Below are 24,795 nucleotides of genomic sequence, written 5' to 3'. Positions count from 1 at the left end.
CCTCCTCCCAGGCACCAAGAATGAATGGGAAAGACAGAAGGAAGCATACGGAAAGTTAATACCGTCCCACGTTTCCAGCCTAAGGGGTGGATGGGTGCATTGGGCATATTGGATATATATTTTATTAGTCTCACTCATTTTTTGTGTTTGGAATAGTTTGCAATTAAAATATAATTGAAAAGTTAAAAATAAAGAAGCTTCATCATTTCAGCCTTAGACAAAAATAAGAAAGTATCATAAATTTCTCAAGAATGCCAGTTCTTTGTTCTTCAAAGAAAATCAGATACCATGAGTTTTGACCACATCGGACGTTCTTTACAGAATAATGAAAAGCAGTCACGGAGCCAGGGCACCCTCTTGGCAGCAGCAATGGCTCAGACCACATGGAAGCATGCTAGGCAGGACGCCCCGCACACAACGCGATTTTGTGCCAGAGATTTACTTGCTTCTTGCAGGTTCACACAGAAAAGAGGAAAACCAGGTAGATGGCCATGTCTATATCCTGAAAAATAGGTTTTGAGGTTTGGGAGATAGAAACAAGAAATCCATTTTTCTCTGAAATCTACTCTTCTGAGTAAAAGTGATGGTGACTGGAGGAGACTATGTACACACACAACGTCCAGCAATCCTGCCCTCTGGGAAATGGGGACTTTTGGCTCTGGAAATCTTCCCCAAAGTCAGCAATGCTTAGCCAAGCCAACTCAAGGTCATTGTACTCTCAATACCTTCTGTACGTAATTTACCTACTATGATTATAATATATTTGAGTTTTCCTCTTTAAGCTCAAAGCAAGGAAGGACATTATGGTTTCTTTATAACAAAACATTAGACCTTTTTCTCCAATGTGTCTCCAAGTCTAAAGAAGTTATTAAAAGGGGAAAAAACAAAACAAAAATGTATAGGAACTTAGTGATACTTTTGTGTATTAGTCTGCTCTCATGCTGCTGATAAAGACATACCCAAGACTGGGCAATTTATCAAAAAAAAAAAAAAAAAAAGAGGTTTTGATGGACTCACAGTTCCACGTGGCTGAGGAGGCCTCACAATCACGGCGGAAGGTGAAAGGCACATCTCACATGGCAGCAGACAAGAGAAGAGAGCGAGAATCAAGTGAAAGGGGTTTCCCCTTATAAAACCACCAGATTTTGTGAGGCTTATTCACTACCACAAGAACAGTATGGAGGAAATTGCCCCCATGATTCAATTATCTCCCGCCGGGTCCCTCCCACAACACTTAGGAATTACGGGAGCTACAATTCAAGACGAGATTTGGGTGAGGACACAGGCAAACCGTATCAGATTGTTAACCATTAGGCTGAGAAGTCTGTAGATATAGGGGCACCTTTTTTGAAAGAAAGCAGACTTCCTTACTGTTTTTCTTTGTTGCTCTCATGTCCCTCTGTTGTGTTGCAACGGGACATCTCTTTTCAGTAATTCTGTTGTAAGTGAATTGTCACTGAGATCCTTTCCAAAGAAAGATATGATGCAGTGTAATATGTTTTTTATATAGAAGATAACACAATTTGAACAGTAGAAATAAATTTTAAATAGATGAAATTGGAAAGAATGTTGTAATAACATAGCTAAAAACATGAGAATGATGAGGAAAAGTGAAGAAAGTAGGCTGGGGAAGAACCCTGAGTAGCACAGAAGGTCGGAAAAAAACTTAAAAATGCACTGATGTTATCCTAATGATAAACTTCTAAAAATGGTTTCAATGTTTCTTAAACCAAATAATGCCTAAAAGGCGTAATACTTAATGGTATCCTGGCAACTGAAGATATTAAACTCAATCCATTTGTATTGCTACCTGCGGCTGCTGTAACAAACTACCACAAACTTGGTGGCTTAAAACAACAGAAACGTACTGTCACAGTTTAGGTCAGAAATCTAAGCAAGGTGTCTATCGGGCTGGCTCCTGCTTGCGGGTACCGAGGGGAAACCTGCTTCATGCCTCTCTCCTGGTTGTTGGCTGCCAGCCATCCTTGGTGTACCTTGGTCTGTGGCAGCATAACAGCATAATGCCAATCTGCCTCCACTGTCTCTATCTCTGTGTTCAAATTTCCCTCTCCTTTTTTTTTTTTTTTGAGACGGAGTCTTGCTCTGTCGCCCAGGCTGGAGTGCAGTGGTGCGATCTCAGCTCACTGCAACCTCCGCCTCTCGGGTTCAAGCGATTCTCCTGCCTCAGCCTCCCGAGTAGCTGGGACTACAGGCACGTGCCACTATGCCCAGCTAACGTTATTTTGTATTTTCAGTAGAGACAGGGTTTCACCACGTTAGCCAGGATGGTCTTGATCTCCTGATCTCATGATCCACCAGCCTCAGCCTCCCAAAGTGCTCGGATTACAAGTGTGAATCACCACGCCGGCCCCAATTTCTCTCTTCTTATACAGACAACAATCATTGTCCGCCCTACTCCATTATGATCTCATCTTCATCTGCAAAGAGCCTAATTACAAACAGTATCCCATTCACAGATTCTGGGGTTAGGATTCAATGTATCTTTTGGGGAAACAATTCAATCCATGACACCATTCAAAACTGGATTTGTGACTGATCATTTCTTTCTACTCCACAATTATGTAGACACCAGTGGTCTCCATTACCTAAGCTATCACCTTTTCTCTCTCTTTCCTGTTAAAGCCAAGCTCCTCAAAGCAGTTCATATTTCAGTTTCCCACCTACCACTCTTAAAACTCCAGCAGCGAGGCCCATCCCTTCTCATCCTTTCCATCCTAGACTTTTTTATGTAAGAGACAGAGTCTCACTCTGTCATCCAGGCTGGAGTGTGGTGGTGCAATCATAGCTCACTGTAACCTCCAACTCTCTGGGCTCAAGTGATCCTCTCACCTCAGCCTCTAAAAGTGCTGGCATTAGAGGCATAAGCCACTATGCCTGTCCCCATCCCAGATTATCTGATCTACTTCGTTCCTCCTACTCAAGCTTCAGGACTCGCACCTGGAGAAAAGGTCAAGCTGAGCTTCCTGTGTTTGCCTTGTGTTCAGTGTGCATCCTTATCAAAGCATCCAGCAGACCACTTAGTGTACTTACCGTACAAATCTGTTTGCCAGCCTGCCCTTTGACTGGACTAAACTCATAGAGGGCAGAGACTGTGCATTCTGTGGGATAGTCTCAGCACCCAGTACAGAGGCCAAGACAAATTTGATGCATAGTAAACACTTGGATGAATGCATAGTGATCTGCATATAGTCATTTAGGCTTAAGAATCTCTCAATCACAGAACCATGTGCACTCAGTCTTTGATTCCATCAAACTTTATGATGCAACCAGATTATAAGCTGTTAGATGACAGAGATCATCTTCAATTTTTTTTTTCAGACAGAATCTTGCTCTGTTGCCAGGCTGGAGTGTAGTGGCATGATCTAAGTTCACTGCAATCTCTGCCTCCTGGATTCAGGCGATTCCCCTGCCTCAGTCTCCCAAATAGCTGGGACTACAGGTGGGCACCACCACACCTGGCTAATTTTTTGTATTTGAGTAGAGATGGGGTTTCACCGTGTTGGCCAAGATGGTCTTGATCTCCTGACCTCATGATCTGCCCACCTCAGCCTCCCAAAGTGCTGCGATTATAAGTATGAGCAACTGCGCCCAACCCGTCTTCAATTTTTTAAATGTTTTCCTGATCCCTTAGACAAAGCAGGCATTCAACAATTAATACTAAACGGAAATTAGCTTCTGAAGGTGTGGGTAGGAAGGACTCACCTTTATTGAGCAATGGTTCATTGCCAGACACTGCAAAGCACTACACAATTATTATCTCAGTTCATATTACTCCTCCTCATTCATTTGGAGATTGCTGGCTCAGCATAGTAATTGTAAGCCTTCTTCTAATGAACCCATTTTACAACAGAATTTTGAATACTAATATTTTATATGCAAAAAATATTATTTTATATATAAAAGTGCCTTTATATACAAGTGTAGACATCAGTAATACACCTGAACCCTCAATATACTATCAGTATCCGCTGAACCCACTTTTAGTTTTTTAGATTTTATACATTTCAAGCAGTTCTATTTGTATGGATTAATATTTTATAACTTCATTCTTTCTTAGAGATGTTCTAAAGAAAAAGAGAAAATATACTTTAGTAGAATGTTTCTTGATGATGAAAATGTTCTATTTTTTTTGTGCAATACAGTAGCCACTAGCTGCATATAGCTACAGAGAATTTGAAATGTGGCTAATGCAATGGAGAAATTGAATTTTTATTTTTTAAATTTTAATTAATTTAGATTTAAATAGCTATCTGAGGCTAATAGCTACCTTATTAAATAGGGCAGGCCTAGGGGAATGATTCATTAGTAAAATAAATTGTCACTATTGCATCATCCTCCAGATTTCTTACTGTGTTTCCCAAAATATTACATTATCTTTTTGGAAGATATAAAAGGAGAGTAGAGACACCACATTTGTAGTTTGATTTTCATCAAACAGAGTGGAGCATTTAGAATTTTTCATTCTTGCCTATAATGACAAAAAGAAAACTGACAGAAAGAGAGATTTCACAAACAATACAAGCATCAGAGATGAAGGCAAGCCATCAGACAATGGTACTGAAGACTCTAAGGATGATGATAAAATTGATTATGGAAATACAACCTCAGACCCTGACTCTTCAGATGATGACATCATAGATTAATTCTCTCACATTCTCTAAAAATATTGAATGAACAATATATTTCTGAGGATTAAAAAAGCATGCTATTCTTATATAGTCAAATATTCAAGAGAAAGGATTCCCTCAAATAATATTTTGTGAAAAGAACCAGGACCATCTTGCTTATCTAAATGAATGTGGGATGGTATTCTTTCACCTTCCCAAATTTGTACACCAAAATTTACTTTATATACAGTTTGAAAATGGCCAGGTGCTGAAGGCGGGTAAACATACAAAGGTTACTATAAGAAAACAGATAAAGTAGGTGTGAAAAAATTCACTGCATTGATTTAAAAAAAATGAAGTGTCCTTTGAACCCAAATAGTAAATGGTGATGACTATTTTTTTCTGGCATACTGAAGGGTAAAATTTGTGTATTGTACTAATCAATGTACCAGATTGCTTATTTAAAAGTGCAAAAATTTAGAAATAAGGTAGAAAAATATTGTATTTCTACTTGAATTAGTAATCTTGAAATGGTTAAAAACATGGGCGCTGGAGCCATATACACAGCCCTGGGTTGGAATCCCAAGTCCAACGTTTACTTAGTGTGTGACCTTTGGCAAGTTAGCCAGTCCCTCTAAGATCCAGTTCCCTTGTTTGTTAAGTAAGCATTTAAAAATGACTTCCTCTCTGATATCATGTATAGAGATTAAATTTTGCATGCAAAGTGCTTAGCATAGTGCTTGGCACACAGGAAAAAACAGACACAGGATCAGCTATAGATATGGATGGTGATTATATCATCTTTGAAGTGCTTAGAAAACAGCTCTCCCCTTATCTATGGGATTTTGGAAGCTAATGTATGTGAAACGATATCCACATCCTATTTGTTAGCAACAGAACTTATCATTGCTGCTGCCTGCTGCTTGCACCAGGTACCCATGTCCCAGGTGAAGTGAAGCCAAGGAGGGAAAATGTCAGCTTCTTGGGTCTGTGGACACTGCAGATAATGCTGCAGGGGACAGAGCACTGAAGCCTTTTCAACCCAACTTTAATTTTCTCTCACACCAGAATATTTCTTTTTCTGATCCTTAGATCCAGCAGGTGTTACTTCAATGACCTCAAGTTATGCAGAAAAGTATAAGGAACTGGGGTAAAAACTTCCCCAAATCTCACCACTTGGAGAAAACACTATTACCCTTTCCAGGCTTGTCACTGTAGAGGTATATGCAAACATATGCATGCAATTTTACAAAAAGAGATATCATGCTTTTGTTTTTGTGCTTCCGATTATGTTTGTTTCATTCACTAGAGAGCTCCATGCTCATTCTTAATCAGTGTTCTAACCTTAAACCACTGCATTCTGTGTAATACAAAGTAGTAGTCAAATGTGGCAACCGAAAGAAAGTATCAACATCGACCTTCAACTAACGGCTTAGCTCAAAAACTGAGGTGAGCTGTGAGGTTCAAGTGGATTTTAAAAACAAGCAAGAATGAGACGCCTTTGTTTTTTTCTTATGAAAACATTGGAGAGAATGAGGACCTGGGCCCAGTATGTGCTGTGTGGCACACCCCATTCCCTAAATGGCTATTACTTGTGGAATGTGAAACTTGTGAAATTGAACTTCTAATAAAATGAGAACTCGCCTGTAACCTCGGTATATTTTCAGGGTTTAAAAATCTTATTCTATCTAAATCTCAACTCTTTCAGTCTTGGCATCAAAAAGTTATTTTTGAGCGCTAAACAAATATGAAAAAGATGGATCTGGATTGAGTCTTGCTTTTCCCTGCCAGGGTGAGGGTTCGCTCCAGGGGCCAGACACGTGTGAGTCCTTGTCCTTTGCATGCCACCCTGTCCCTGGATAAGCCTGTAGATAAGTTTGTAGATCTAAACAACTAAGGCCCCGCCTCAGGGGACGCTTGAGGGGCCTTTATCCAGAAGTCTGACCTCAAAACTTCTAGGATTCATTTCCACCCTGCCAGAAGCACTAAGACGGATGAGAAGATGTTCACAAACCAGTATTACTTTTACCCATTGTTATAGTCTTCTTATGGCTACTGCTTAGAAAATCAAGAGTGTTTTTGCTACTCCAATCCCAGATAATGAAAATACACTGAAAGATTCTGTAAACTTCTGCTGATTTAAAAGGATTACGCTCCCAATTTTCAAACTTAGGAAAGAGTTTATAAAACTGGATTGACTCTAAAGGGGTCTGAATACTATAACCTGATCATTTTTTGCATATTCCATGGAGCTTTAGTTACGGGGTGGGGGAAATGGGGGGGTTAAAGAGCAGACTGCAGGGCAGCGGGAAGAGGCATAGCTAGGGAAGACCCTATGGGAGAAGAGGAAGTGAGGCCAGCACACACAGAATCCAGACACTGACCCTCCCAGCAAAGAGGCAGGCAGGACAGACAACCTGGACATAGCAAAGCCAGCGGGAAGACCAAAGTGATGACTCAAGCTGGCCACCAAGGAGAAAGCTCAAAAAGGCAAGTTTGTAAAAAGAGGGTCTGGGTCTTCAGACCAAGTAAAACCCTGTTTATCAAGCCAGGAACAAAAAGCCAATGAGGAAAACAGCTGACGGGTCCCATTGGCAGAGCCACCTAAACCCGCCCCCTGACATCATGACAGGGCAGGGGGCTGTGGAGGGCTTCACCTGGCCCCTACCAGGGAGACAAAGGAAGTCACTGATGGGGACACCTACCAGACCTTCGGCACCATTCGTCTTTCCCCCTCTATTGTCCCTCCTAGTCAGGTGACTGACCCCCCTAAAAATGTTTTCACTGTAAGAAAACTTACAATGGTGAGTCATGATTACATTAATGAATAAACTTTAGATAATAAGCCATATCACTCTCTCTAGGCTATTAACAGTGAAAACACCACAGAAAATATCTAAGGAAATGATTCTCTTTATATTCATGGCCTTTAGAACAATGGCTCTCAAATGTGAACCCCAGATTCACAGCATCAGCATCATGTGGGAGCTTGAGAGAAATGCACATTCTTGGGTCCCACCCCAGACCCACTGAATCAGACACTCTGGGACCAGCAATCTGTGTTTTAATAAGCCTCCAGGTACTTCTGATGCAAGCTAAAGTCTGAGAATACTGGCTTAGTGAAAAACCTGGGATGGAAGCCAGAAGACCTAATTCAGATTCCAGCTCTAGATTCCATGGTCTAATGCAGTGAAATTTAACGAATAGTCACGATGTGCCCCTGTACATTGACGCTAATGCAAGAATGTGAGGATACTCAGATGAGTTAGACATAGTCCTTATCCTGGGAGAGAACGTAATCCTCTATATTCTTTTGCTCCTCTAGAATGGAGGCTATTTTTGTTGTTGTTGTTCTTGCTTTGTTTTGCATTTGTATTTCTACTGCCTGCAGTATCAGAGTCATTCAACAAACAGGTGGTGGATGAAGTGACAGAACAATTCGATGATGGTGATAAATACTGCTGTACCACTCATCAATGATTTTAATGTTTCTGCAGTCTAGTTCACACCAGCCACCCTTGATTTGGTGTTTATTGCATGTCATTGTCAAGTACTCATCAGACATCAGCTCATTCAATCATTTTATAGGTCCTGTGCTGTAGGCAGTATTTTTAGTCCTACCCTGCACATGAGAAACTGAGGCTCAAAATATTAAGTAGTTCATCCAATGTCACACAGCTAGAAAGTGGCAACACCAGTGTTGAATCCAGAAATATCTTCTTCCAAAGCTCATGCTCATGAATGTGGTGGTCGTCTGACTTTGGGGCTGATTTGGTTTGGATCTGTGTCCCCACCCAAATCTCATGTCTGATTACAATCCTGAGTGTTGGAGGGGCCCAGTGGGAGGTAACCGAATCATGGAGGTGGTTTCTCAGGGTTTAGTCCCATCCCTATTGGTGCTGTTGTTGTGACGGTGAGTTCCTGTGAGATCAGGTTGTTTAAAAGTATGTGGCACCTCCCCCCATCTCTCTTGCACCTTCTCTGGCCATGTAAGATGTGCCTGCTTCCCCTTTGCCTTCCACCATGACTGAAAGTTTCCTGAAGCCTCCCCAGAAGCTGAGCAGATGCCGGCATTATGCCTCTTGTATAGTCTGTGGAACCGTGAGCCAATTAAACCTCTTTTCTTTACAAATTACCCAGTCTCGGGTATTTCTTTATAGCAATGCAGGAATGGACCAATACAGGAGTACATTTCCCCAAAGCCTCTGAGGTTGGTGGTTCATTATCTTCTCACCATGTATCACAACTACATTTTGTAGGCATCACCTTAAGTGGTCAAAGACTAAGAAGACCAAATATGGGGAGAGCTAGAGTGCTTGCATCTATACTTTAAGGTTTCACAGGCCAGATAGAACATTCTTGAAGTAAGAATGACAGATAGGGGGTTGCCAACTTCTTATTTTGCCAAGTACAACCCCTTCCCAGGTACTGATCAACTATCCCCATAATTTCCTACAAGAAAAAAAAAATTATGTCAAAAAAGTACCAGAAACATAAGGTTAGAATAAAGGATAGTTGATTGCATTGCATGTATTTTCTTATATACAATGATCAATTTGTTCTAGTTTTCTCGTTTTTCAGTAGATTAGCATTTGGTTTTCATTGAGCTGAAGAAATAAACAGTGTTAGAGAAACTATACTAAAGGACCATTCTGCCCCTTAAGTCAGACAAAACTGCTTACAGGAAAAACAAAAGCAGACTCACAGGCCAGGCCAGGGCAGCCTTGAGGAGGTACTGGCAGAGCCTTGAGTGGAGTATCCCAACCCAGTTAGGCTGCAGAGAACAGGACAGATGTGATTCTAGCCCCAAAGCCCGAAGGCATGGGGAGGCCGGGTGTGGCAATCACACCATGGGCCAGCATTGATGCCAAGGGAAATGAAAATGAGGTGCAAACATGAGAAGCTGCCAGAGGTCTGAAGTCAGTCTCAGGCTCCAATGCCTTGGAAGCTACAGCCACTGGTTCAACGATGGCTCCTTCTCCCTGTCATCTGGCCTATCTTCATGCTCTTCTGCTTCCTCCCTGTTAGACGCTGAACATCAATTTCACATCTGTCATCTACTGTTTCTTGTGAATGATTCACGTCCAGGAGAGATCTGTTCCTGCTTGTTGGAGGCTGTAAGCATAATAAAGGAAAAAGGGAACTTATATCCCAAGCAAAGCCCTTACCTTGCTAGGAGGTGGTCCATGGTCATCCAAGTAAGTGGAATTTCCTAGAAAATAAAAAAGTTGATGAATCAATTTTTTAAATCACAAATGAATTGAATGCAAAGTCACCGAAAATCAGCATTCTAGTTACACAGTATGTCTACTCAGAAAACAGTGCCAAAGAAAAATAGGCAATTAATCACCGGTTTGACTGGATTTTGCTGGTATTGCCATGTTTGATTAATAGTTTCAGCTGTTACAAACATTCTACACACATGGATATGTATGCACACAAACATACATATCACATGCGGTAACACGCACCATTATTCCTCACCCAATATCTGCTGAGTTTAGCTTAGACCACTGGTTCTCAAATATTGGTGTACATCAGAATTACGTGTAGGGCTTGATAAGACAAGATTGCCCAGCCCCACTCCGAGAACCTGCATTTCTAACCAGTTCCCAAATGATGTGGATGCTGCCAGTCCTGAACCCCACACTCTCTTTCTCCAGTCTGTCTTAAAGTTGTCCATTTCTGTTCTCTCCTCAGGCTAGCGAGCTTCCAGAGCTTGATCTGTCTTCACTAACAGCCATTTACTGGCATGTGTGTATTCAGAGTGCATGGCTATTGTTTCCTGATGAATGAAAGACTCAGAGGGATTTGGAAGGAAATTAAAGTTTACTGACTTCCTTTCATGTAGCAGGTACTTTGCTAAGTGCTTTACAGGTATTTATATAGTAAATGCAAATACCAGAGGTGGATTAGAAGTGCCCCCTTTCAACAGAGGAGAGAACGGAGGCCTGGAGAAACCCAGTAACCTGCTCACAGCCACGTAGCTGGTAGACTGCAGAGAGGAGAGGAGAATGGTTTTTCTAGGGCATGTTCAGGCATCTACCCATCTGAAAAGCCTACCGAGAGTCCTGCCATCTCAGGCTTTTGCGTGGGGCAGGCACGGTAAACAGTACCATCTGGAGACGTTTGATCACCTAGAGGAGCCAATGATGCAATCAGTATAATCGGAGGCGCCTACTCAAGAAGGGGAGCTCTTGTGAGTCTAGAAAAAAATCATCTCAACTCTTGTGAGTCGAGAAAAAGTAAAAATGACCAAACTTGCGAATGGAATGAAATGTAGAAAATCATGGAGCCATAAGAATAATTCTGGAGAACAGTAGATGATTGGGGAATAAGATCAGTGTCTTAGTTTGAGTGGATGAAAGGTGCTTTTGACAGTAGAGAGCAAAAATGACTTAAGAAACTGGACTAAAAAAGAGGAAGCAGAGCTTCAGCCAGGGACAGTTGAACTGGGGAAATGTATCCAAACATAATAAATAAGTGGGTTCTGGCTTATAGGTTTTTCCATACTGAGTCATCAGCCATCCCTTTTTCTTTGTCATCTTCTGATTTATAGCCCACTTGGTGTCCACAATGGCCATTTGTATATAGTAAAGGGACATCGGGGTCCAGTTTTAGTGTACAAGACACTCAAACACAAACACCTGGCATGCCCATGATTGGGCTATTTTAGGACCCTTTTAAATGTGAGCATGACGAACAATTTGTTAGACCTTAATTAACGTACTGAACTCCACCGAGAACATGCATGAATGGGATGTCAGGTCTATGTCAGACTTAGTAAAGAGGTTATGTGTGTCAAAGAATTCAGAAAAATAGCTGCCTGTGCCTGGAGAACTCTTTAGAAATATTCTACCATCATGCAGCTGGTGTGGCTGCCTGGAGCTCCCATCTGCTCAGCATGGGAATCTGTCTTCCCCAGGGGAAATGTGAGAAATCCCAACATACGCCAGCATGTTCTCCAGGAATCAATCTCAAGGATCAAAGACAGCCTCAACAACTAAATATTTCTAAAATATTAAAGGTTTCCAGAAGAACCAAAGTTCCTAAAAACTCCTAAAAAGAACGATTTAAATGCCTGACTGCTACCTCAAACTCCAGGCTCAGTTACCTACTAACTCCTTAGCACCTCAGCTTGGATGTCTAAAGGCATCTCACATTTACCCTGTCCAAAACAGAACTCTACTTGCTCCAATTCCATCCTCCAAATTTCTGCCTCTGCTGTCTTCCTTGTTGGATTATACAATACATCCCTTCCCCCAAACATGGCCCATTTTTTAGGCTAAAGACCAAGAGTCATTCTTGACCCCTCTTTTCCCCTATGCTGTAAATACCAACCCAATGACAAGTCCTGCTGGCTTGCCTTCAAAATATAACTCGAATCTGATTACTTCTCAGCAGCCCCTCTGGGCCATGTGAGACATGTCCTATGTCCTACCCATATAACAACCAGAGAGATCTTTCAGCCTTATCAATCAGATTATGGTAGCCCTCTGCTTAAAATCAACTTCTCTACACACAAAAGAGCCAACTCCTTACCTTAGTCTGTAAGGCCCTGCATCCTTCAAGCCCTGTCTCCACCCACACGCACCACCAGCCACCATAACCTTCTCTGTGGTTCAGAGCACTCCAACCTCTCGTCAACGAGGGGCCTCTTGAACTGGCTCTATCCTGTTGCAGAAAAGCTCTTCCCCACCCTCTTCATTTAGTCTCTGCTCAAATGGAACTTCTTTATAGATGCCCACTCTGAATACCCTGTCTCAAACAGCACACTCATTTACTTGTCTATCTCTTACAGCTAGTGTGCAAGTTTTATGAGAACAGGGACTTGTGTGACCTGTTCATTGCTTTAGTTCCTAGAACAGTGCCCAGGTAGGTAGTCAGTATTCACTTAATGAACGAAATACCACATTCACTAACTCTTTACACCAAAATCTTAGCAATGACTTGTAAGAAGAAAAACACTATTAGTGCATTAGCCCAGTTTGCTCCTTAGCCATAGGGTCTCCAGTTTTGTTTTGTTTTGTTTTTGAGATGGTGTCTCACTTTGTTGCCCAGGCTGGAGTACAGTGCTGCGATCTCAGCTCACTGCAACCTCCACCTCCTGGGTTCAAGCAATTCTCCTGCCTCAGCCTCCCAAGTAGCTGGGGTTACAGGTGCACATCACCATGCTCAGCTAATTTTGGGGGTATTTTTAGCAGGGACAGAGTTTCTCCATGCTGGCCAGGCTGGTCTTGAACTCCTGACCTCAGGGGCTCTGCCCACCTCAGCCTCCCAAAGTGCTGGGATTACAGGTGTGAGCCACTGCACCTGGCCCAATGCTTTTAACAAGTGAACAAAAGTACTAATCATGGAGTTTTGGGTAAAAGACCTATCTTAGAGGACAGAAATTGTGCAGAAGTCTGCCTCATCATTTATCCCCTTATAACTCAATGCCATGACTTAGCTATCTGTATGATACTGGGTCATTTTCTTAACCTCTCTCTCTCTCTCTCTTCTTGTGTAAATGAGGAGAATGATGGTATCCAGATCACAGCCACAGTGTGGGATTAAGTAGAATAATGCATATAGAGCACCTAAGTCTGGACCAAGCACCAAGAAAGGCCTTGATACAAGTATTGTCACTGCTGTTGTTATCGTTGTCTATTCGATCTCAGTGGAAACAGGAAGTCCAGTTTGTAAAGCTTCTACATAGATGTGCAGAATACTCAACATTTCCATAAGAACCAAAGTTTCTAAAAACTCCTAAAAAGAATGATTTAAATGCCTGATTGCTTCCTCGAACTCCAGGCTCAGGTACCTACTACCTCCTTAGCACCTGAGCATGGCAGGTCTAACAGCATCTCCCACTTCCTTCCTGATGATCCTCGCTACCTTCCACCTGGTATTGGTCTGAGTCCTACAGCATACCTTTGACTCAACGGTTAAATCCTTTGTTAGTTCTAAATGTGAGAAATACTGAAACTAAAACAAGAGAACAGTGTATCACAGCAAAAAGGTCAATTCTATCTCTTTTGTATTCGGTGACTTTTTAAGGACACTGGCTTCATGGCTGTCTTAACAGTTATGTCTACACTAAATTCTTTCCCTGGTAGAGTTAAGCATTACCTCATAATTGAGAAGTGCTGATGTGCATGATGAAAGTTCCTAAGCTGGTAACAAAAGATGTGGCCAATCGGCAGCACTCGTTCTTTGCCTCCCCAGCAGGCATTCTCTCACCTAGATAGTATTTACAGAGCACTTCCTATTCTGTAGAAGGACCTAGAAACCAAGTAAGAAGTGAAAATCTGATTTTTTTTGCCGCTGGATTGTATAACAACATTTATTGAATGCTTACTACTTGCCAGGCACTTTATAAAGATCGTTCTATCTAATCCTCATAAGCTCCCCTCAAGGTGATATAAGTTAAGCATCTTACCCATATCACCAGTAAACACAGCAGAATTCAGATGCATACAGGTTGACTACTGTGGACACCTCCTACTCCATAAAACGCAAAAGTATTTTAAGATAATTCGTCATTTTCTTATCTTTCCCCTTCTTTCTTTCCTCTCCCCCTTTATCTTCCTCCTCCCCCCATTCCTTCACTGTAGACTTTCATAATCAGATGGCACATGACAGAAATTAGACAACTCTCTCTCTCTCTTTTTTTTTTTTTTTTTGAGACAGAGTTTCGCTCTTGTTACCCAGGCGGGAGTGCAATGGCGCGATCTTGGCTCACGGCAACCTCCGCCTCCTGGGTTCAGGCAATTCTCCTGCCTCAGCTTCCTGAGTAGCTGGGATTACAGGAACATGCCACTATGCCCAGCTAATATTTTTTTTTTTTTTTTATTTTTAGTAGAGAAGGGGTTTCACCATGTTGACCAGGATGGTCTCGATCTCTTGACCTCATGATCCACCCGCCTCGGCCTCCCTTTGGAGGGATTACAGGCATGAGCCACCACGCCCGGCCCTTTTATTTTTTTTTCTTTTTTGAGATGGAGTTTTGCTCTTGTTGCCCAGGCTGGAGTGCAATAACATGATCTTGGCTTACTGCAACCTCTGCCTTCCGGGTTCAAGTGATTCTCCTGCCTCAGCCTCCCAAGTAGCTGGGATTACAGGTGCCTGTCACCATGCCCAGCTGATTTTTGTATTTTTAGTAGTGACGGGGTTTCAACATGTTGGCTAGGCTAATCTCAAACTCCTGACCTCAGGTGATCCGCTCGCCGCAGCCTCCCAAAGTGCTTGGATTGCAAGTGTGAGCCACCGTGCCCAACCAGAAGTGAGATAACTCTCTTCAATGTTTCTTTCTTTAATGCACAGAACAAGGATTCTCAATGTTGGCACCTGGACCATGGGCCCTGTTACCTCAGTTATCTCACCATGCTGCCACGGGTCTTAGAACACAGACTATACATTCTTTGTCCTAATAAGAGAGGTATAAAAAGGTAAAAAGAAAAGTAGCATAGACACAAGGTATTTCTTTAGCAGAACACAGCGACTTCCTCTTCTTCTAGGGTATAACTATTTTATTATTTGATATTTAGGTAGAGCTTTTCATCCTAGGATTTTACGCTTTCATCAGAGTGCAAAGTCAACAAAACTGTCAGAATTTTTAAAAATGGAGTTGGTAACTTGCACCCTGTGGAGATCAAAGGATGAGTGCTGTTATCAAAATGAGCTTTCCTGGAGAGGCTCCCAGGCATCAAAGGAGCTTCTGGCTGCCCTGCCTTGTCAAGGAGTCCATGGTGGGTGTTAAGTTGTGGGAATGGAAGGGCAGATGCAAACACTCCAGGCCTTTGAGCATGGAGCTCAAGATCTAAATTCAGGGAAGGGAAGAAAAGGTGGAAGGGGGCTGGCAAGGATCTGCACCAAGACAGAGGACAAGCATGCTCCTCACACCCTGCTCCACGTGTCCCGTGCACACCCACCCAGGACACCCCAAGCCTCAGATCTAGACGGCAGCACTCTGTCAGGCAGGACATTCTTATTTTCAGAGGCCTCTATGGGTAAATCATTTCATTTCTTTCTGGAAAGTAACCTATACCTTTAGAGTTTTGATTTCAGCCTTGTTTTCATGGCTCTCAAGTCCCTCAATTGGGGATCACTAATTACAGTGTCTTGTCAAGCTGGAAAAACTTCGCACATTTCCATTCCTATCATCAGCCAAACTTTCTGGGTGACCTGCCACCTAACTGCCAAGAAATCACTAGTGAGGGCTGGCCATAGAGCTTACCCTCTTAGAGGCCTCTCAGGTAAGTGGAGGAGATGAAGGGTGGCTTTGAAGCCCTACTCCACCCCTGAGAACCCCAAGCTGCTGTTCTGTACCTTGTGGATGGTGGAGGTTGCATGACTCTATACATTTATAGAATAATACACCAAACCGACAACAATGTTAACACATTTATAATATTATTATAGTATTCTTCTATAGTATCTTCAGAGTATTCTTCTATAAATGTGTTAACACTGAAACCAACAACACCGCACTAATGATTTAACATGTTTTTAAAATGACCTGACTAGAAGGCAAGTGATCTTAGACTTTGCAACCAGCTAAATTAAAGCACAATCAAAATTTCACCTTACCCATCTAGCCCTTCACGATGGGGCCCTCCCAGCGAGGCTGTAAATGTAACATGAGAGATCACATGCAAAGGCACAGAGGCGTTAAATCCAAGTAACAGGAGTTTGTCTGTGCACTTGGGGGACCTTATATGTACCACCAGAGTCTCTGCATGGCAGTATGTTATTAACGTCTCTCTATTTTGGCGGTTTTATAAGCTATTTTGAGCAAAGATGCATTTCAAGAAACTCATGTGAAGTCTGATTCTAGGAATTAGGAGGCCAGGATTTGTAACTCAGAATCTGAAGATCACTGTTTACTGTATTACACCTGGGTCTCAGCTGGCGTAAGTCTTCTATGACAAGACAATGGATATGAAAAGTCAGATATCTGGCCCGGCGCAGTGGCTCATGCCTTTAATCCCAGCACTTTGGGAGGCTGAGATGGGTGGATCACCTGAGGTCAGGAGTTCGACACCAGCCTGGCTAACATGGTGAAATCCCATCTCTACTAAAAACACAAAAATTAGCTGAGACTGGTGGTGGGTACCTGTAATCCCAGCTACTCAAGCGGCTGCGATGGGAGAATCACTTGAACCCAAGAGGCAGAGGTTGCAGTGAGCCAAGGTCGTGCCACTGCACTTCAGCCTGGGTGACAGAAGGAGATCCTGTCAAAAAGTCAAAAAGGGGAGGGGAAGGGAGGGGAAGGGAGGGAAGGGGAAGGGAAGGGGAGGGGATGGGATGGAATGGGATGGGAGGGGAGGGAAGGAGAGGGAAGGGAAGGGAAGGGGTCGGATTTTTTGTGTTTCTGCACCTAGACAAACAGGTTACGTTTCACCTTTGTAGTAGAGAATGCCCCAAGAAACGTGATTCTACTCTGAATACACTGCTGTACCTCCTCAAAGTTTTTCATGTACTCATCTGTAAAAATGAAATAAGCTGATAGGTTATTGTAAGGAATTCATGAGAATAATTTTGTTCTAAGAAAACTGCTCAGAACGCCCGCACATGCTAGGCACCTAGCAAGTGTTCACCAGCAGTACCAGTTGCTCTACCAGGAGCGGCAGTAACAGTCTTAGAGTCACCTTCACGCCCTCTCCATCTTCTCACTTAAGGTTTTCAGCCCTCCCTGCACATTCTACTTGCCTGCTTTTAAGAAATGTTGCTGTCAGGGATTCTGACATTATGTTGCCTTAGCGATTCTGATTTTAATTATTCTGGGACAAGTCCATGGTATTTGGTATTTTTAAAGTTCCTCACGTAATTCTACTGTCTAGCCAAGGTTGAGAGCCACTGAGCTGCAAAACACAAATTCATGTACTTCATAATTCAGGCTGAATCCCACTTTCCAGAAGTAAAATATAACAGATCTTACTGAGGCTCATTTTCATCTCAGGTCACCTCCATCATTTCCGGTGGGAGATTATACAAAAGCTTCTCGTCGAAAGAAAATGCTGATGGAGTGTGGATGATCACAGAACTCCCAGCGATAGGGGAGGCTGACCGAGCAGTTGTGGTCAGCCCCTATTCCAGGGGGGTGCAAGGAAATTAAAAAGGGGCAGGCCCAGCTCACAGGCTGCCTGGGAGTGGGCTGACACAGGGCATCTCTGGGCATGGAGCTTATCCCCTAAACCATATTGGAGCCTCAACCTTTCTGGGGCCCTAAAAATCTTTTCAGAAATAATTTTCAGAGCTTATAATTTCAGAACATATAGTTCCTGCAAACAATGTATTTTTCTGTTGAACCTTTTGTTTCATGCGTAAAAAGAGGAGCTAAGAGCATCACCCTCAATCTGTCCAGAGTTCTCTGGGCCCCACTTGACTTAAACCACCAGGGGATATTCTATCAGTCCTGGAGGCACTCACACATGATCCCCCCACTCACATATGATCCCCACACTTACACACGATCCCCCACACTCACACATGATCCCCGCACTCACACACGATCCTCGCACTCACGATCCCCACTCACACACGATCCTTGCACTCACACACGATCCCTGCGCTCACAAACGACACCCTCACGCATGACCCCCACATTCACACATGACTCCTGCACTCACACGACACCCTCTCGCATGACCCCCACACTCACACATGATCCCCTGCACTCACACATGACACCTTCACACATGACCCCCACATTCACACATGCTCCCCCACACTCACACATGATTCCCCCACACTCACATATGATCCCTGCACTCACACATGATCCCCACACTCACACATGATCCCCCACACTCACACATGATCCTTGCACTCACACGTGATCCCCACTCACACATGATCCCCACACTCACACATGATCTCTGCACTCACACATGATCCCACACACTCACATATGATCCCCACACATGTGATCCCCACACTCATACGTGATCCTTGCACTCATACATGATCCCCACACTCACACATGATCTCCCACACTCACACATGATCCCGGCATTCATACATGATCCCCCACACACTTCGTGGGCCCCCAGGATCCAAAAGTAAGGGCTCTGGAAAATCTGAAGCAAAGACATCCTCTGGTCTCATTCCTGAAAGGCACCCTCCCTCTTTCCAGGCTGTCAGAGTGGGATGGAGAGGAGATAAAGGAATGTAGTTAGCACAGAAGAGTTCAGTGCCATGCCCATGTGAATTCAACAGAGAAAAACAACAACAAAACAAATATAGAAGAAATTGTTAGAATTGCTGACAAGGGAAAGGACTATTGAATGGAGTGCCATGTATTTTAAATAGTCACAATCACACATATGTAATGCAATAGTGAAAAGGAGCCAAAGAAGAATCACTTAATGAATTCAGTAGAACTGAGTGACAAAGAATGTGGCCCAGGGGTTGTAGAGTCAGTTCTGCAGGCTCCAGAGCCAAATGACCTGGGTTCAAATCTCAGACTTGCCCTCTACTAGCCAAGTGACTTTGGAAATACCACTTAATTTTCCTGATGTTTAATGACCCCATTTACAACTTGAGGACATTAAGTTACAGAGTTAAGATAATTATATATATTGATATAATTTGGATGTTCCCTCCAAATCTCATGTTGAGCTGTAATCCTTAGTGTTGGAGGTAGGGCCTGGTAGGAGGTGTTTGCATCATGGGGGAGGATTCCTCATGGCTTGGTGCTGTCCTTGCAGTAGTAAGTTCTTGCAAGATCTGATTAAAAGTGTGTGGCACCTCGCCAACTCTCTCTCTTGCTCCCACTCCTGTCCAGTTTTGTGAGACCCCTGTTCCCCCTTCGCCTTCTGCCATGCATGTAAGCTTCCTGAGGCCTTTTGAGAAGCAGACGGCAGCACCATGCTTCCTGTACAGCCTGCACAGCCATGAACCAATTAAACTTCCTTCTTTATAAATTCCCTAGTCTCCAGTATTTCTTTATAGCAATGCAAGAACGGCTTAATACATATATTTGATGTAAATTTAAATTTAAAGTCAAATGTAAAGTAGATGTATTAAATGTGCACAGCACTATCACACTGCCTGTCCAGGATACAGAAAATGCTTGATAAATAATCGCTACTTCCCCATCTTATATTACCAAATTTTATCAGTTATATTTCTTTTTTTGTTTTTTTCTTTGCTTTTTTGAGTGGAGTCTCACTCTGTCGCCGAAGCTGGAGTGCAGTGGCATGATCTCGGCTCACTGCAAATTTTGCCTCCCCAGGTTCAAGTGATTCTCCTGCCCCAGCCTCCCAAGTATCTGGGACTACAGACGACTGCCACCACACCCGGCTAATTTTGTATTTTTAGTAGAGATGGGGTTTCACTATGCTGGTCAGGCTGGCTTCAAACACTTTGACTTCAGGTGATCTGCCCACCTCAACCTCCCAAAGTGCTAGGATTACAGGTGTCAGCCACCGTACCAGGCCAGTTATATTTAGTTATAATTCTATTTATTATTCAGAAATCAGAAGGAATCCTGAGGCCAGGGAATAGTTTATTGTATAAGGGACAAATATCAATGTAAAATAATTATTTGATATTTCCTATTACTTTCCAATATTGTCTTGATATATCTTCTAAAATACACACCACACACACACACACACACACACACACACATACACAAAATTCCAATTATCTGAACTACCTTTAACAATGTGCAAGTGAACTTCCAGAACCTCAGGGGCTATAATTTATTCGTGACTCTGAAGCCTTGCATTAGCAGATCTATTTTAGTCTGAATTAGTCCCCGAAGAACACAATGTTTTCATTCTAAATCACCTTATGGAAACCATAATATGCATTAGTGTCAATGTCAAAGAAGCTGCCTTGACACTGTCAATTTTGATCAAACACAAGCAATTCTTTTCAGAATCTTTCTTCAACAGGTCCTTTTCAAATCATAATCACAAGTAATTTAAATCCTTTCCCTTTTATTCAGAAGGAGCCATTTCCCACAGGATTCTGATTACCTACAACACGATCATGTGGCGGCATCTCACCCCTGGAGTCCAGGCCTTGATAAGACACTGTTAACCAAGGAGTCACTGTGGAACGCAATGCTGCAACCATAGCTTTGTCCTTGCCAAAAAATTATGCTAATGCCACACCTTCCACCGTTAAACCATGGGTTGCGTTTCCCTAAGAGGTAGCTGTCAGCACACACCAGCCATTGCTAACAATGAGGAGTCTGTGTGCTGGGTAAATGTCTCCAGCAGCTTTGTGGCTTATAATTAACACAGCCCCAAAACACTGTGATGAAGGAAAATTGCTGGCACAGCTTTATTTAAGCCGTAATAAAATTATTTTCCACTGAATTAAAACAAATGGCTTTATTAACAATCAATATTTAAATATTTTTACAACAATATCTGCTTTAAAAAACCTTGAATGCTCACCGGACTGGTCAAGAAAGGCAAACATACCCCGAAAATACTTTCTTGATCTTAAATGGGAAAAATGAGCATTCCAGACACTGAAAAATAATATCTTAATTAAAATGCTATCAATTATGATATAGAAAGTCATTCCATTTCTAATTAAACTTAAAAAGCAAATTGATGCTCTTTCCTTATTATTTCAGGCTCAAAAACACTGCTTTGTTTTATAACACATCTTTTTTTCCCCATTAAATCTGAATATACATTTTAGGATGTCAAGGGTAAATTTGTAGAAAGAAATTACTTTCAGAATCTAATGATCAGTGCACTGCTGCTAGAATAACAACCGAAATATAAATATGTACAATTTCCACATTAGCTCAGGAATTCATCACATTATATGATCTTATGCAGGTAGAAATGGAGTATCAAAGAGAGATGGAATCACTTAAGGTTTCTGTTTCATTCCATCTGAAGTCATTGCTACAGTCAACTGATCCCACCTGTGGAACTCCAGTGCACCTGCCAATGCAGCAGCCCCAGCCCTGCACATGCCAAGCCTCTAACCAGCAGCTGGTTAGGTCCTTTTCCATCAGGACCGAGACATCATGTGACTGCCACAATGACTGACATTTTCCATCATGCACTTAATGCACGAAACACCCCGATGAGTGCAGTGCAAGGTAAGGTGAAGATGACTAAGAATCTACCCTGGGAAAGAAAACGAGACAAGACTGAAAACATCAGCATCCTCATTCTCACCATCAGTGGTCAACACTCATGCTGCACTCAGCCCTGTGCAAAGCACTCTCCAGACCTCATTCTGTGGCTACCTAGGAGGCAGGAACCCCAGTTTACAGCAGAAGCAGCTCAGGAAGGTGAAGAGACCTGCACCTGTCAAGCAGCTAACCAGCAGGAGCTCCGGGATCTGACACCAGCAGCCTGACTCTGAAGCCCTGTTGCACACCCACACACTCGCCGCCTTGCTCAGATTTCAGATTCCCGTCTGGGAGCCACAGCAGGCTTTTGAGATCTTCATCCCTTTGAGGCTGACCTTTCTAGGGCTGCTCTGGGGTGGCCTAAGCAGAGTGAGGTCTTAGCTCTGTGACAACATCCAGCACTCCCCAGCTAGATGTGTACTTTAGGCAGAGTGTCCCCCGCCCATTGAGGACAAAGGGCTGCAGAAGAGCCTCACTCACGGAACCCAAGAAGCCTGCACAGCACTCAACGGGGTGATAACAGCGGGTGGAGAGATACAAGTGAGACAGGAGGCTTCCTTCATCTCAGCTGCCACTCAGAGCCTCTGCTTCTAGCTGATGTGTCCTTTTCCTGGTCCTGGTTAGCTACAGGATGGCTACTCTGCAAGGGTGTGTCCATTCCACAGAGTCATCATTACTTTGAAATATTTGATATAAAAAGTGATCTTGGATCAGAAATCCATTCACATTATTGCAAGAAATTTCAGCATTACATTTGTCAGCATCAGAAAAAGAAACTCTGCTTGATTCTTTAAATGTAATTTCAGTTGACGGAAATTTTTGAAGGGTGGTTGCGATCAGCTGAACAATGATGCCCCCACCCCAATGTTGTCCTCATCTCCAAACCCTGTGAGTCTGTTACTTTATGCGGCAAAAGAGACCATAAGTCAAAGAATGTAGGCAGCTTCCAGGATGCTGGATGATCCTGGATTCCTTAGGAGAACCAACGTCATCACAGTGTCCTAGTCAGAGCCAGGCAAGATGGTGGGAGGAGGAGGTGTGACGTTGGAGTGATGTGCTTTGCAGATGGAGAAAGGGGCCACAAGCCAGGGAATGCAGACAGCTCCAAGGAGCTGGAAAAGGCAAGAAAACAAATTCTTGCCTAGAACCTCCAAAAGAAACACAGCCCTGCTGACAGCTTAATTCAAGCCTGTTCAAACCCAGTTCAGACAAACTATAAGATAATTATTTTGTGTTATTTTAAGCCACAACCTTGATGGTAATTTGTTACAGCAGCAATAGGAAGTTAATAGTTGAGTAAATGACTTTTTATTTCTTGTCACTGCTTTATATGAACAAAATTTATTGTAAGTGGCGACTCTCAAGAATTTGAAGAAATATTTTTCCAAAAGGCTCATCCAAGAACTGAATGAAGCATTTCAAGTTTGAAATCCGAAGACAGGTTATCACTGTCAATTATCAACTGATAAATCTTTAATTTGGAGGTTTCCCACAACTTCAAAATGTAATATCTTCCCTAATATTTGTATTTTGTTTTATCAATAATTATGCAATAAAATGTGGTGAAGGTTTTCATCAAGCGTCACACAGACACTATCATCTCACCAGTTTACTTCAGCATACCATCAAAATATTATCATTTTTAAGTATTCCATGATTTGAAAGGTTTTGATGTATTGCTTTGCTTAACAAATACATAGAACATCAACAAATAGAGCGCTGTCTTTGAGAGGGGGCTTTAATCCAACCAAATTGCCATTGCGCTAAGCCCGTATTCTCTCTGGCTTTGTTGCCAGAATCAACACAGGTTGCCTGCTCCACAAGTGCGCACATGCATGCACGTGCACACACACACGATTCCAGAACAGAAAAATAACCGTGGATATCATATAGTACATCCCCTCAAGTTACAGAGGAAATAACCGAACCAACGAGAGGTTTTGTAATTCAGCTAAGACGCGTGGCTGGTTAGTAGTGAAGGTTAGAACAGCCCGGGGTGTAGTGAGCATGACAACCTCACTACCTGCCACTTTTGACCCTAAGTGGACCCAGTTTTCAAGCCTGATCACCTAGCCTTCTCTCCAAACTGGAATTGGAATGAGTGGATTTTTCTTATGTAAAGAAATTCTTTCCCTAATGACACATATATATCCTCATTGAGAGAACTTTTCTTAAAAGCTTCAAGCCTTGAAGTCAGTTCCCAAGTGTGATACTCCAAGTGTCCTGCACATGGCTGCAGGGAGTTTCCAGCCTCCCAGGGTTACTACACTAATGGAGATGTTCATGTTTTAGCATGTTTGTTGAAAAGAAGGAATACTTGTGAACATCAATCTCAGTAAATGACTCAAACACATAGGAGACCAGGTCTGGGCAGCAGTGTGAGTGAAATGATAGCTGCCTGGGAAAGGAGAGAGGGAGTGTGACAGGTGATGGGCAGAAATCAGGCAGGACAGTCACTACTGCACCCATCTAAGATTTATTGAAAATCTAAGTACTGCATGCTGGGCATGGTGCTGGATCCTGGGGATGCAGTTGTAGTTAGGACTGCTGTAACAAATTGCCACAGACTAGGTGGCTTAAATAGCAAATATTTATTTCTCATAGTTCTGGAGGCAGGAAGTCTAAGTGCAGGGTGCTGGCATGGTCAAGTTCTGGTGAGAGCCCTCATCCAGCCTGTGTCCCCACATGAGAGAGAGAGAGAGAGAGAGAGAGAGAGAGAGAGAAAGAAAGAGGAGAGGGAGAGATAGAGAGAGAGAGGAGAGAGAGGAGAGAGAGAGAGAGAGAGAGAGAGAATGCTCTGCTGTCTCCTTCTTCCTTACAAGGTCCCCAATCCCATCATGGTGGCCCCACCCTCTAAACTAATCACCTCCCAAGGGCCCCGCCTCCAAATATTGTCACAATGGGGTTAGGACTTCAATATATAGATTTTAGAGGGACACAACCATTGAGTCCATAGCACTGTCCCTTAGAAGTCTGCAGTAAAAAGAGGTGACAGACGTTAAACAAAGGATGATAAAATAAGTATTGTTTTATGATTGTCATGAGTCTCACGAAGAGTAAATACAGAGT

General features: G+C 42.8%; 1 protein-coding gene across 2 annotated transcripts in view; it reads right to left on the bottom strand.

Annotated features, from left to right (window-relative positions):
* UST (uronyl 2-sulfotransferase) overlaps nucleotides 1-24,795 on the bottom strand; it is a 316,876-nt gene that overhangs the window by 175,224 nt on the left and 116,857 nt on the right. The window contains exon 2 of one of the 2 annotated variants that reach the window (XM_002747070.8): nucleotides 9,797-9,840. In XM_002747070.8, coding sequence (XP_002747116.4) covers nucleotides 9,797-9,840 — 44 coding nt within the window. Of the gene's footprint in view, nucleotides 1-1,017; nucleotides 1,743-9,796; nucleotides 9,841-24,795 lie in introns of those variants that run through there. The other variant, XM_054254508.2, reaches the window with a different exon arrangement.

The sequence above is a fragment of the Callithrix jacchus genome, chromosome 4 (genome assembly GCF_049354715.1).
Source record: "Callithrix jacchus isolate 240 chromosome 4, calJac240_pri, whole genome shotgun sequence".
Lineage (NCBI taxonomy): Eukaryota > Metazoa > Chordata > Mammalia > Primates > Cebidae > Callithrix > Callithrix jacchus.
Note: the sequence above shows the minus strand (reverse complement) of the source record. Positions and strands in the feature narration are given on the sequence as shown.